We start from the raw sequence: 13174 nt of genomic DNA, 5'->3' as shown, positions 1-13174 counted from the left end.
CTCAAGTGCTCAACAGATTTACTCTGCCAGGGAGAAGTGTGATATACACTTCCCCTGTTATACAGAATTTATTTGACTTTGATGCTTGTTATGCAAATTTGGAGCGACCGGAGCAGGAGGGGACAGAGAAGAAGAGAAAAGAAAACAGGGGGGGTCGGGGATAAGAGGGGGACAAAAAAAAAATAAGACAGACAAGGACAACAGCAACAGAAACATACAGGACTAAATCAGCAAATGTCTGTGATGACCTCAACAGCCACACAAGGTTGATCCATCCATTTTCTATACCGCTTCTTGTCATTAGGGTCGGGGGGGGGGATATGCTGGAGCCTATCCCATCTGACTTCGGGCAACAGGCGGAGTACACCATGGACTGGTCGCCAGCCAATTGCAGGACACATAGACAAACAACCATTCACACTCACATTCATACCTAACTTCTTCTTCTTCTTCTTTTAGTTTAATGGCGGGTTCATACCTATCATTTCAGATAAAAGTTTTTACATTTGCGCATGTAAAGCCACCTCCAAAGCTAAAGGTGGCAGTAAAGTGTTGCATTCAATGATCGCCAATTGCTAGGAAAAAGAAGAAACGAAGAGGCGTGGTTTTGCAGGCCAGGAAGAATCCAACTTCTAAACCTAAGATAGCGAGGACTTCACACGGCCTATCTGAAGGCTTTATGTCGGGTAAAGGGAAATTAAACGTTCAAAGTATTTGTTAACCTTGAGCCGGTTGGCATAATAGTCAGAAAGCCATCATGTAGAAGTCCGTCTATAAATCGAACGTTAGCTACAAAGCTACTGCTACATCATAAACAGTGTAACTACTATGCTAACGCTACATAGCCACGTTAGCTTTGATAGTTGTATCAATGTACGCGCCATGGTTGAAACATTGATACCATTAATGTCTATTTGCAATCACTAGGAATGTGCTGAGACCTGCTTGTAATTTTCGTAAGACAAGCATAGCGTAGAAACGCACCGGTCACACTCCCTGCACGGTAACCATAACATTATTCCCAACAGGTCACATTGCAGATGCTCTCGAATCTTGCAGTATGGATATCGCATATTGATAGCAGGGAATCGGTGAATAAGCAGTAATTGTATTAGTTTTGGTTCTCTTATGCTCAAGGACTGAAACCTGTGGAGTAGAGATCAGTGGTCAGCGAGAGGACAGGATTGTTGAGAAGGGCCATGGCCTACTCGAGCTACAGCAATCTGAGCAGGGCTCAACTTACCTTTGAGTACCTGCACACAAACTCGTAAGTAAACAAGTTGAAACAACAGCAAGCAGTTGTTTACACTTTGTGTTACATGTAATATACAACCCACGTAGGATAGCGTTTTGACAATCAGAACCTATAATGAGTGATAGTGTGATGTTCCTGTACAGCCTTGGGTCAATGTTTTCCTGTGTAGTGGTCAGGAAAACTGGCAACTGTTCTCCTAAGACTCAGACCTGCTCCCTAGTCCTGGTAAAATCCACTGTTGCCAATCTTTCATGTCGTACAAAATTAAGTGGCTAAAATGAATGGCTAATCATGGTAAACATCATAAAAATATGTTGAATGGAAGATAGCTGCAAATTAATGAAATGCCAATTGCATGTCTGGGAATTGCGGTTTAAGTTTAGATTATATGATTTATGTATGTCATTGAACTTAAAATAACATCTCAAACCACATAGTATTTTATTGACCGAATAACCTGAATAGCATTTGGTTTCAGGACAACCCACGAGTTTTTATTTGGAGCCCTCGCAGAGCTTGTGGACAATTCCAGGTACGTGTGTTGATATAACAGCTGATGTAAGCACTAAAATGTTTGTTTTATAATCACATGGTTGTTTTACTTTCACAGAGATGCTAACGCCACACGAATTGACATTTACACAGGTATATTTCAACAAAGAGCACACTGAAGCGTACACTTAAATTAAGTTATTTTGACACTTCAGCTACTTGACACCTTCATGCCTTGTTAACAGAGAAAAAGCCAGAGCTGCGGGGCAACTACATGCTTTGTTTTCTTGATGACGGCACAGGAATGGACCCAAGTAAGTGTCACTTGAGTGTCCCAGACCTTTCGGCTCATGTTTTGTCTAGAGCTGCAACAATTAATCGATTATCCAATTAATAGGCAACTATTTTGGTATTTCATTGATCATTTTTTAAAATGTAAAAATGTAAATATCCTCTGATATTCACACACATCAGCTGTGATCAGCATTTTGCCTCATTTCTGATATGTTGCAGACCACAACGCTAACTGTTCATATTGATTTGTCCTATCTTGGGTATAACTGATTAGACAATTAATCGAAGCCGCAGCCTTCAGATTAATTGACTAAGAAAATAATCATTAGTTGCAGCCCTACTCAGTGCATTGTCGTTTAATTTGGATTCGGTGTTTGTGTGTTTTTTAAAATTATATATGTGTTAAATTTTGAAGCTGATGAGTTTTTTTTATTTTCTTAATTAGATGAGGCCACACACGTGATCCAGTTTGGAAAGTCAAACAAACGGTCCCCAGAGTCCACTCAGATTGGCCAGTATGGAAATGGGCTGAAATCGTAAGCTCCTTAAGGCTGTGGTTGGCACCGACATGTTTTTGTTACATTTATTTATTTATTGTATTTTTTTCACAGGGGATCTATGCGTATTGGGAAAGACTTCATCCTGTTTACAAAAAAGGGCAACACTCTGACCTGCCTTTTTCTGTCAAGGACTTTCCATGAAGAGGAAGGACTCGATGAGGTCAGCTGTTACTTGACTGCTACATTTAATCACATGCAACCGCCACGGTTTATTTGGATATTCTTGATGAGTTATGCATCTGTTCTACAATATTTTTATTTTAAAACTTTAATATACATTGTGTGATCTTTTTGTGTTGTTGTGTTTCTTGTACTAAGATAAAGACTCTCATTGGATCTCACTTGATCTACCATCTGTCCCTGTACGTTATTGTTTCTGTCTTAACCCAACCGGTTGAGACCGACAACCGCCCCACAGAGCCTGGGTTCTGTTCAAGCTTTCTTCCCCAGAGGGAGTTTTTCCTTGCCTCCATCGCCAAGTGCTTGCTCATGTGGGCTTCAGTTGTTTTATCTTTTAATTTATGAGGAGCATGATCACAGACCGACCTCATGTATAAAGTGCCTTGAGAAAACTTTTGTTGTGATTTGGCGCTACATGAATAAAAATGGAATTTAACTGAAATGTGTCTCATCCTCTCATCTTCAGGTAATAGTGCCTCTCCCTTCCTGGGATTTGGTAACCAAAGAGCCACTGACGTCTGACCCAGAAAAGTACGCTACAGAGACGGAACTGATCTTCAAATACTCACCTTTCAAAAATGAACAAGAGTTGATGGAACAGTTCAGCAAAATTGAAAGTAGCAGTGGTCAGTACATGCATGTTTGTGATAACCCTCAACTGTACAATTACATGCCACCTTCACATGACACATGATATTTGCTGATGTTTCCCTCGTAAGATGCTTGCCCTAATATTATTGTCACATTTGTGTTACGTGTGAAGGTACCCTGGTGATCATCTATAATCTGAAACTTATGGACAACAGAGAACCTGAGCTGGATGTCGAGACGGATCACCAGGACATACTGATGGCTGGAACGCCTGCGGAAGGAGTGTGAGTACAGAGCAATTCTATTTTAAATAAAGTTGAAGTAATATTGTACCTCGAGCAAATGACAATTGCTGTGCCGCTCCCTCATTTATAGGAAACCAGAGCGGAGGTCGTTCAGAGCATACGCTGCTGTGTTGTACATCGACCCTCGCATGAGGATTTTTATCCAGGGACATAAAGTGAGGACCAAGAGGTTGTCCTGCTGTCTTTACAAACCAAGGTAATGTCAAAACACGTGTATTTATCAACTCTCCGACAGACGTTCATTGGCCTTCTTGCTTCCATTTGCAGGGTTTATAAGTACTCATCAACTCGTTTCAAAACACGTGCCGAGCAAGAAGTCAAGAAAGCAGATCATCTAGCTCGGATTGGTAAGGTAGTGATATACAGTGGATCCCTGCATATTCGCGATTGAGCATTCGTGACCCCGCATAATGGCAGATTTTTTTTGTGGGAAAACCCACCCATTTGTGTTTTTTATCTCCAAAAATAGGTTGTGTTTCTGTTTTTGGTTGTTGGGTTTTTTTGTGCAGAAAACCCGATTCATTCATCCTAAACCGGCAACAATTTTTAAATATGTGATGGTAAAGCATAAAATGTACAGCATACAGTACATGCTATGTGAGGTTTGAATGGCTGAGCCCTTTGTTTGTACTTTAGCCTACTTGTTGCTGGTGGTTCCACATCAACAGGAAAGGAGCATAAGACGCACAGCTGCACATTTCTCATTCACCTGCATGCCCGTTAAATAATTGTGTGAGGCATACTATAGGGCTTAAGTCTGTATTGTGTTTATTTGCATTTACCTTTCTAGTGTCCAGTGCCAGCAAACAATGGCAATGGTAAAGAGAGATTGGGAGAGTTTTACAACTGAATCTAATCACAAGTCTAATTACAAGAGTTGCTTTTATTGCAAATGTTGATTCAAAATCAGCGGAGAAGTCAACATCAAGCTAGCAGAAGGATTTGGCGGGGGGAGTAGCGTCTTGTACAGTGGCGCCTTGATACAGCAGCATAATGCAGGCGTTTTTTGAGTGTCAAAAAATGTTATGGGCATCTCAAATACTTACGGTTATTTGCTATTTACGGGTGGTCTCGGAAAGTAACGCCCATGAATAGCGGGTATCGACTGTACATTCACGTTTTTGATCCGTTTCGTCAACGTTCATGCACTCACTTGGTCATTCTTGCAACAATTCAAGCGGAGGAGAAAGCTAGAGAAGCTGACAGCAAGCGTTTGGCAATGGAGACAAGACTTGGAGACGATGTGTCAAAAGACTCTCGGGTAAACACCTGATCACATTAAGGTTAATTTTAACTGCACAGGTTCATTAACAGTTAACATTTCCCTCCCCCTTCTTGACTTTCAGACTCTCCTAAGGAAGGTTCAGGATTCGGCCATGATGCTTAGACGGGATGCTGATATGAAGAAAAGAATTCTAGAGTCCAAACAGAAGTATGATAGAAAATATACACACAGTGGCTCACATGTAATAGCACAAAAATAAATCCCAACAGCATCCATCTGCTTCATTCAGTATATTTAGGGTCTGGCAATAGAAGCTTTGTAAAAAGATTAGAATACTCGCGCATTTTTAAGTCTCTTGTTCTCTCGTCAATTTCAGAGCATTAAAGGAGCCCAAAGAGTTGAACTTCATATTTGGGGTGAACATTGAACTGAGGGACCTGGATGGAATGTTTGTGTACAACTGTTCTCGTCTTATCAAAATGTATGAGAAGACTGGTCCTCAGCTGGAGGGAGGCATGTGAGTAGTGTGCACACTTGGGATGCGTAATCATGCTTGAGGAGTTTTACAATAATGTGGCGTGTTTGTGTGTTGCACAGGGCCTGCGGTGGTGTTGTTGGCGTAGTGGATGTCCCGTATTTAGTTCTGGAGCCGACTCATAATAAGCAAGACTTTGCAGATGCTAAAGAGTATAGACACTTACTGAAGTCCATGGGGGAACATCTGGCTCAGTACTGGAAGGACACTAACATAGGTGAGGAGCACTTCAGAGTCTAAATATGAATTCATCTCATATTGTCCAAGAATTATATTACTATAATGGTGGGAAGTTTTTTTTTTTTTTTTTATATGGCCTGTGCTCGACTCCTTTACAAAGTTCAAGATGATTGGGCAGGTCTTTTCCTTTAAGCTATCACAACATTGCACTGAATTAAATACAGAGTGACTGCCTTAATGTATAATTTTTTTTTGATGCAGGTTACTTCATCAAGTCAGTACACAAGAGAAGGAGAGGCAGTGATAGAGTAATTTGAGTTTAAGCTAAAGAAAAGTAGTACCGTAAGTCAATGTTGCAGCAAGGAACAATAGGTTTTTGCCTAAGAAAGTTCCCAGAGGAGTCGAGGTACAATGTTTCATCCATGCTGATATCAAATGTTTGATACAAAATACTAAGGATGTGTGTGCATGCTGCAGCTCAGAAAGGCATCGTGAAATTCTGGGATGAGTTTGGGTACCTGTCTGCCAGCTGGTCCGCACCTCCATCTTCAGAGGCAAGATACAAGAGACGCCGAGCCATGGAGATCCCACTTACTATTCAGTGTGGTTCGTCAAAAAAAGCATACTCACACACACACACCCACACAGCGCACTCTTTTTATCGCAAAGCTGCGCTGACACCCTTTTTGTGGATTGTGTTTTTAGATAAATGTTTAAAATGGAGAACGCTGCCTTTCCAGATGGATGCTGTTGATAAACGCTACCCAGACAGTTGGGTGTGTCTTATGAACCCAGACAGCACCCAGGACAGGTACACACACACACAATTTATACCCCTACCAGCTACAACATTACAGTTGAAAATGTTTTAAAAAATCCTCCAGTGGCATCATTACAACAGTTTGTTAGCAGCCTATTTCTTGGTTCATTGATGTTGACAACAGCACGTTACTATATCTGATTCACGGGAGTTAGCAGTTCCGTTGGTGATGTCATAGTGACTTACTGTAACTTCCAATGTCTGCACATTGTGGAAAGTTGTTTTGTAAGGGTTTTTATTATCCTGTTCACCAACTTACATGCAACTGTTTTTGCTTGATTTCACAAGATTGTACATTGTACCTAATCAGTGTACGTTATCATCATGTCTGCTCTCCAAGGTTGGTTTAGCTAGGTGACTTTTGCTTTGTGATTTTCGGCAATGCTTCTTAGATGTGATGCACCTGAAAAGAAACCCAATTTGCCCTGTGGTGTCCTGAAGAAAGAAAAGCAGACAGCTGAAGACAAGCAGAAGGAGCTGGTAGATAAAATCAAACAGCAGCAGGAGAAGCTTGAAGCCTTACAGGTAGCTCATTTATTCCTCATGGCCTCGTGTCCTTTGCCTGTTTACACCCATACTTGACATATGTTTACCTCCTCCACAGAAAACAACCACTATCAAATCTGCGGCAGATATAAAGAAACTGCCACTGGATGTTAGTATGAAACCAGCAACAGAGAGCTCCTCTCAGGTGCACACACCCTCATCTTTTAACTTCTTTTCTCTTGGCATAGAAACATTTTAAGAACTATTGAAATCTGTAATGATATAAACAATTGGAGGATGTCCCATGGGATATATTGTGGCTGTCTAGAACTATGCATTTTTAGTTATCTGTGGTTTGCCCCTACTGTAACCTAAGGCAAGTCGACCTTCAGACAGGGCACGGCCCCGATCTCCGCCTCTGCCAGCTCACCTCAAGACAGCGCTGAATACTCCAACAACTCGTGCTCCCTCTCAGCGACCCACCCGGACGCCTGCCCCTCCCCCTGCTCCACCTAAGGTTGATTCACCCAGGTCCAAAGCAAAGCCCCCCGCAGCAAAGCCTACTGCCAAACTTTCTGCAAAAACACCCCCACCAAGCCGTACCTCACGGGTAAGATATGTTATACCTGCATCAAACTACATTTACAGATGTACTTTAATCACTGTTTCTTATTTAGTCCCTCACTAAGGCATCAGCCAAACCAGCAGCTCCTGTACAGCGTAAGAGAATAATCGAGCAGGAGGACAGTGAGGAAGAAGAGGAGGAGGAGGAGGAGGAGGAGGTTGATGAAGAAGAAGAGACTGAGGAGAGTGATGAAAATGAACCCCAGACAAAGAAGTCAAAGATGGCCAGTGCTGCTGATAACAGGGGGAAAGTGGTGGAGAAGGCCCCAACTGCCAAACGTAGCAAGATAGACGAGGTAACGTTTTTATATGGTGACTTTCATCAGCATGCAGGCTGCAGGCTTTTTAAACGAGACTGTGTGATGCTTGCTGCTTAAGCTCCCCAGCATCACGGCTCTTCCATCACCACTAATTCCCATGAAGAGAGTTTGTGCAGAGAGCATTTTGGCAATTGTTTATTTACTGGTTAAGTCGCAGAAACTCAATCTAAGCCCCTCTGCTGTGGACCTCACAGGTTAACAAACCTTCCCAGCCTGGAAAGAAAGTGGTTGCTACTCCTCCGCGGCAGACCGCTGTTGTTAAACCCAAGGTAGCTTTGCCCCTCCCTCAACCAGTTTGCTCCTTCTACAGCTGGCTTGCATCACTCTTTCCAACTTCTAACAATAAAGGCAACCTAACATGGAGCGTTTTTTTTTCTCTATTTTCTGTCGTCATCACCTTTTGAGGTGGAAGTGATATAATCTTCTGTGCTTGGCAAAGAACATGCCTCTTTCAACCAGCATCCTATCTCACTCTCTTCAACTAACAGGCATTAAACACATCTGTACACCCCTTTCCTTACTGTCTGACACTGTCTTACTGTGGTGCTGGCAATGACAGTTTTATCTGTGCAGGCACCCGAGAAGGCACAACAGCTGGAGCCAGAGAACGACATTAAGAATGCTCAGAAAGGTACCAACTTCAGCCCACTTATACCAACCTTTCATGCACAGCTCTGGCTCAAAAAGTGTTGTCCTTTTTTTTTTTTTTTAAGATAAGGGGCTACTAGTTGAAGTCCGTGTCAACAAGGAATGGTATACTGGAAAAGTCATTGCTGTGGAGACCAACAAACAGAGCATTCGCTGGAAAGTCAAGTTTGACTATGTCCCTAGAGCCACCCCTAAAGACAGATGGTGAGACCTTTTTGTCCAGTGTCTGTAGCTACTGAATGGTATTAATATTCCAGAAGACTAATTTTCTGTGTGTGTGTGTGTGTGTGTGTGTGTGTGTGTGTGTGTGTGTGTGTGAAGGGTGTTTAAGGGCAGTGACGAGGTCCGACTGATGCGTCCACCATCCCCCATCACCCAGACGCCTGACACCCAGCAGGAGACAGAGAAAGTATCTGCAGCCATGGAGCCAGATACCACACAGCCTGGAACCAGTCGAGAGGTGACCGAGAGCCTGGTCACAATGTTGAGGTGAGAGGATGAAAGACAAGTTTCCTATGTGTTTTCATTTTCTTGCTATTACTAAGCACTAAACATGCGAACACGTGATCTAGTCTTTGATAAAAGTGTTTCTTTCCAGGACAATGTTGCGTTACTTCTTCCCCCCTGCTTTTCGGATTCCAAAGGATGATGTTAATGGCATGACTGCAGAGGAGTTGGTGGCGTTTCCTCTGGTGAGATGACAGAAACTAGACACGCCATACATTGTTTATTTGGACCGCTTCTCTTTATGATGGACTATTTTTATTTCTCTGTTAATCATCCGCGACTTTAGCGGACATCAGAGGATATTTACAATTTCAAATAAAAAAAAAAAAAAAGATAACTGGAATACCAAAATAGTTGTTGATTAATTGGACATCATCGATTAATTGTTGCAGCTCTAATGATACACATCTGTCTACTGAATCTGGCAAAAGTATGGAATTTTGAAATGTCAAATCTGCAGGAACCCTGGTCACAGGAACAATGTTTTTTTCTGTGACTCCATTGTAATCTGTTGGATACTTGTGTCTACTATAGAAAGAATACTTCCACCAGTACGAATCAGGTCTCCAGTCACTGTGCAACTCGTATCAGAGCAGAGCGGATGCCAAGGCCAAAGCTGTGGAAGAGAAAAGCAACAGCACAGAGATAAAACTCAAGGAGGCAGACGAGAAACTACAGAAACTGCGAACGAACATTGTGGCACTTCTGCAGAAAGTTCAAGAGGTTTGACTGATTTGATTTTCTGAGAAACTAAAAAAAAAAAAAAAAAATCTAGGGATGCACAATATTTTTTTCAAGCCGATACCCATACCTTCCTGCTTCTCAAGGCCGATACCGATAACCGATAACTTTTTATACAGTATCTTTTTTTTTTTTTTTAAATTTAGATTTAACTGTAGTTTGTGCACACCTGGAGGTAAGAATAACTCAAAGTTGGATTTGACAAACTGTACCTGTAAATTTGTCCTCACCAAATATCATGACATCACTACTATTAAAACATTTTGAAAAATAGCAGCGCCTCAGAAGTACAAACTGTGGCTCTAAGGGGTTTACTAGCTGACAAAAGCTGGTATCTTCAACGATGGTAAAGGGCTGGTCATCCAGCGTTGTCATTTTGAAAGCACAGATCGCTTTAGCCCTCGGGGCATCTCTGGCGCTTTTCAAATGCTGCGGCGACAAAAACAAGCCCCGGGTTTTGTAGCAATGCTGGTGTTTCAGGTGGCTGATAAGGTTTGATGTTTTGAAGGTTGATGTTTTTCCCCCCTCATTGGGGAACGTTTCCAGAGCATTTGGCGAAATGTCTTCCTCTGAAATAGTGAGAAGTCCCACACAATCCACAGCATGTTTGTTTACAAGTGAGCTCCGGGTCAAGTTATGACAGGCCGTTTGCAGCGCATCACAGAGAAGGAGCGCTTGATTTGTTCATCCTAACCCCCCCTACAGCACAGCACGTGTAATCCCGCCTCTTTGGAGCTCTTTATTTTCCATCGGTTATCTGAGCTATTTTTTGTTATCGGATATATCGGTATGACGTCATAATTCCTCGTATCGGCTTGGTAATTATCAGACACCCTTAAAACACCTACGTGACGTACATAAAATAATAATTGCTTTTCCCCCACTCAGGATATTGACATCAACACGGATGATGAGCTTGATGCATACATTGAGGACCTTCTCACCAAAGGAGATTAAGGAGAAAGAAAGAACATGGACATAAAAGTTTTGTGTTGCAACCCTCGCTACAAAAAAATGTCATGTGACTTAAAACTCGGGGTTGTGTTCATTGTTAAACATTATTCCTGTTAAACAGATTTTTCTTTTTTCCATTTAGCAACAAGCATGCACTCTGCACTGCACTCTTTTATTTTTGGTTTTACATTGTTGGCAGCCCTCTGGCCTGTGGATTTTGTTTTAGCCTTTTATAAACCTGCTTCTATTGTATAGTGTTGATCTGTGTTTAAGACACTAACTAACTTTACACTTTGTAGGTTTAATACTATTTAGGGTGTCCTTATAGTCAGCAAATACAGTGACACAAAACTACAGACTTTGTTCACCAAGTATTTGACGAGTTTGGGTTGATCGGACCCAAGAGCTGTACTGCTATCTTTATGTCATGGTTAACTATCATTTTTGTACACAACAGTGTTGCCCATTAATATGACCCATCCTGGGCACCGTAACAACCTGAGTCACTCACACTAAGAAATTCATACTGGGTTTTATCAGTATAAATGTGCAGTAATGCCTGTTCTGTAATTATTTCTGATCTCAGTTACTGCAGAAGTAAGAATGTTTGTATTCATTATCTGTACCAGTGTCCTTTTTTGGAACATTTTTAACATATGAAAATGTTTTATTAAACTTTGCATGCTTCAGTCATGTTTATGAATCCGAAGAAACGGTTCTGTATTTTTTGACAAATCTTTACTTAAACAATAAAGTGTTTCACCCTTGATGTGTATATTTTGATGCAAAAATAAACAAGGCTAAGATTAAAATGAAAATGTTTGAGTACAATGAGATTCAAGATTCAAGAGTTTTATTGTCATGTGCATGGTAAAACAGCAGTTATACTATGCAATGAAAATATTATTCTGTTCATTCTCCCAAGAAAAGAAAGAATAAGAACATAAGAAACATAAACATATGTACCAATAAATTAAGCAACAACAAAAAGAAGAGACATTAATACAAATAAATAAATAAAGTGCTATGAGTGTGTGTTGCGTGTGTGAGTGCTTCGTTGAGAAGTCTGATGGCCTGTGGGTAAAAGCTGTTTGCCAGCCTTGTGGTCCTGGGCTTCAAACTCCTGTAGCGTCTGCCTGATGGTAGGAGTGTGAATAATGAGTGTTGTGGATGTGTGCTGTCCTTGATGAGGTTGTGTGTTCTGCGTAGGACTCTAGTTTTATAAATGTCTTGCAGTGAGGGGAGGGCTGCCCCAACAATGTTCTGTGAGGTCTTGATCACCCGCTGGAGTGCCTTCCTATCACGTGTTGTACAGTTACCGTACCAAACAGTGATGGAGGCGGTAAGGACACTTTCGATAGTGCATCTGTAGAAGCAACTCAGGATTGTGGTGGACATGCCAAATTTCCTCAGTCTTCTCAGGAAGTACAGTCTCCTTTGGGACTTCTTCAGAATTTGTTGGGTGTTGTGAGACCAGGTGAGGTCCTCGCTGATGTGTGTGCCAAGGAACTTGAAGGTTTTCACCCTCTCCACCTCAGTCTCATCAATAAACAGGGGTCTATGCGGCTCCTTTTCCCTTGTTCTTGGGTCGATGATCATCTCTTTAGCCTTATCTGTATTGAGAAGGAGATTGTTATCACGACACCAAGCTATGACGTCCGCCACCTCTCTTCTGTATGATGTTTCAACACCACCAGTGATCAGTCTGATGACTGTAGTGTCATCCGCAAATTTAATGATGCTGGTGTTGTTCTGGGAGGCCACGCAATCGTAGGTGAAGAGCGTGTAGAGGAGTGGACTCAGCACACACCCCTGTGGGGTCCCAGTGCTCACAATTCTTGAGCTGGATGTGCGATTGTGGACTCTGACTGACTGGGGCCTGCCTGTGAGAAAGTTAAACACCCAGTTACAGAGGGAGGGAGACAGGCCAAGTGTGAGGAGCTTATCTGTGAGTTTGTGGGGGCAGACTGTATTAAAAGCAGAGCTATAGTCTATAAATAGCATTCTGACATATGTGTCCTGGCCCTGTAGCTGAGAAAGGGCTGTGTGGATGGCAGTGTTGACTGCATCATCTGTGGACCGGTTCTGGCGATATGCAAACTGTAGAGGGTCCACAGTTGCCGCCGGGATGCTCTTTTTGATGTGGGTCATGACTATTCTTTCAAAGCACTTCATTACAATAGGAGTGAGTGCTATAGGGCGATAGTCATTCAAGCAGGTCACGTTGCTCTTCTTGGGTACGGGCACTATGGTGGTGGACTTAAAGCAGGTCGGTACAGATGCTTGTGCAAGTGACAGGTTAAATATGTCAGCAAGCACATCAGCTAGCTCTGATGAGCAAACCCGAAGTGCACGTCCTGAGATGTTGTCTTGGCCTGCTGCTTTTCGTGGGTTTGTTTTGTTCAGAACCCTGCGCACATCAGCTGATGTCACCATGAGACGTGAGTCCTGTGTGCT

General features: G+C 42.2%; 1 protein-coding gene across 2 annotated transcripts; it reads left to right on the top strand.

Moving 5' to 3' along the window:
• Positions 1 to 549: 549 nt before the first annotated feature.
• Positions 550 to 11553, top strand: morc2 (MORC family CW-type zinc finger 2). 2 transcript variants are annotated; one of them, XM_054774787.1, is made up of 28 exons: positions 550 to 686; positions 1138 to 1267; positions 1734 to 1787; positions 1866 to 1900; positions 1993 to 2061; positions 2487 to 2577; positions 2653 to 2761; positions 3248 to 3407; positions 3545 to 3656; positions 3748 to 3873; positions 3945 to 4024; positions 4856 to 4938; positions 5024 to 5109; positions 5279 to 5419; positions 5500 to 5654; positions 6095 to 6223; positions 6323 to 6428; positions 6830 to 6962; positions 7042 to 7128; positions 7300 to 7533; positions 7601 to 7843; positions 8062 to 8136; positions 8441 to 8498; positions 8581 to 8719; positions 8837 to 9004; positions 9114 to 9207; positions 9557 to 9745; positions 10652 to 11553. In XM_054774787.1, the coding sequence occupies exons 2-28, from the start codon at positions 1200 to 1202 to the stop codon at positions 10718 to 10720; spliced, it is 3093 nt and encodes a 1030-aa protein (XP_054630762.1). In that variant the 5' UTR covers positions 550 to 686; positions 1138 to 1199; the 3' UTR covers positions 10721 to 11553. The 2 variants fall into 2 exon arrangements, with proteins under 2 accessions (XP_054630762.1, XP_054630763.1); XM_054774788.1 differs by lacking the exon at positions 8062 to 8136.
• Positions 11554 to 13174: the final 1621 nt, after the last annotated feature.

Source organism: Dunckerocampus dactyliophorus, chromosome 4 (assembly GCF_027744805.1).
Source record: "Dunckerocampus dactyliophorus isolate RoL2022-P2 chromosome 4, RoL_Ddac_1.1, whole genome shotgun sequence".
NCBI lineage: Eukaryota > Metazoa > Chordata > Actinopteri > Syngnathiformes > Syngnathidae > Dunckerocampus > Dunckerocampus dactyliophorus.
This window is presented reverse-complemented; position numbering and strand designations above follow the sequence as displayed.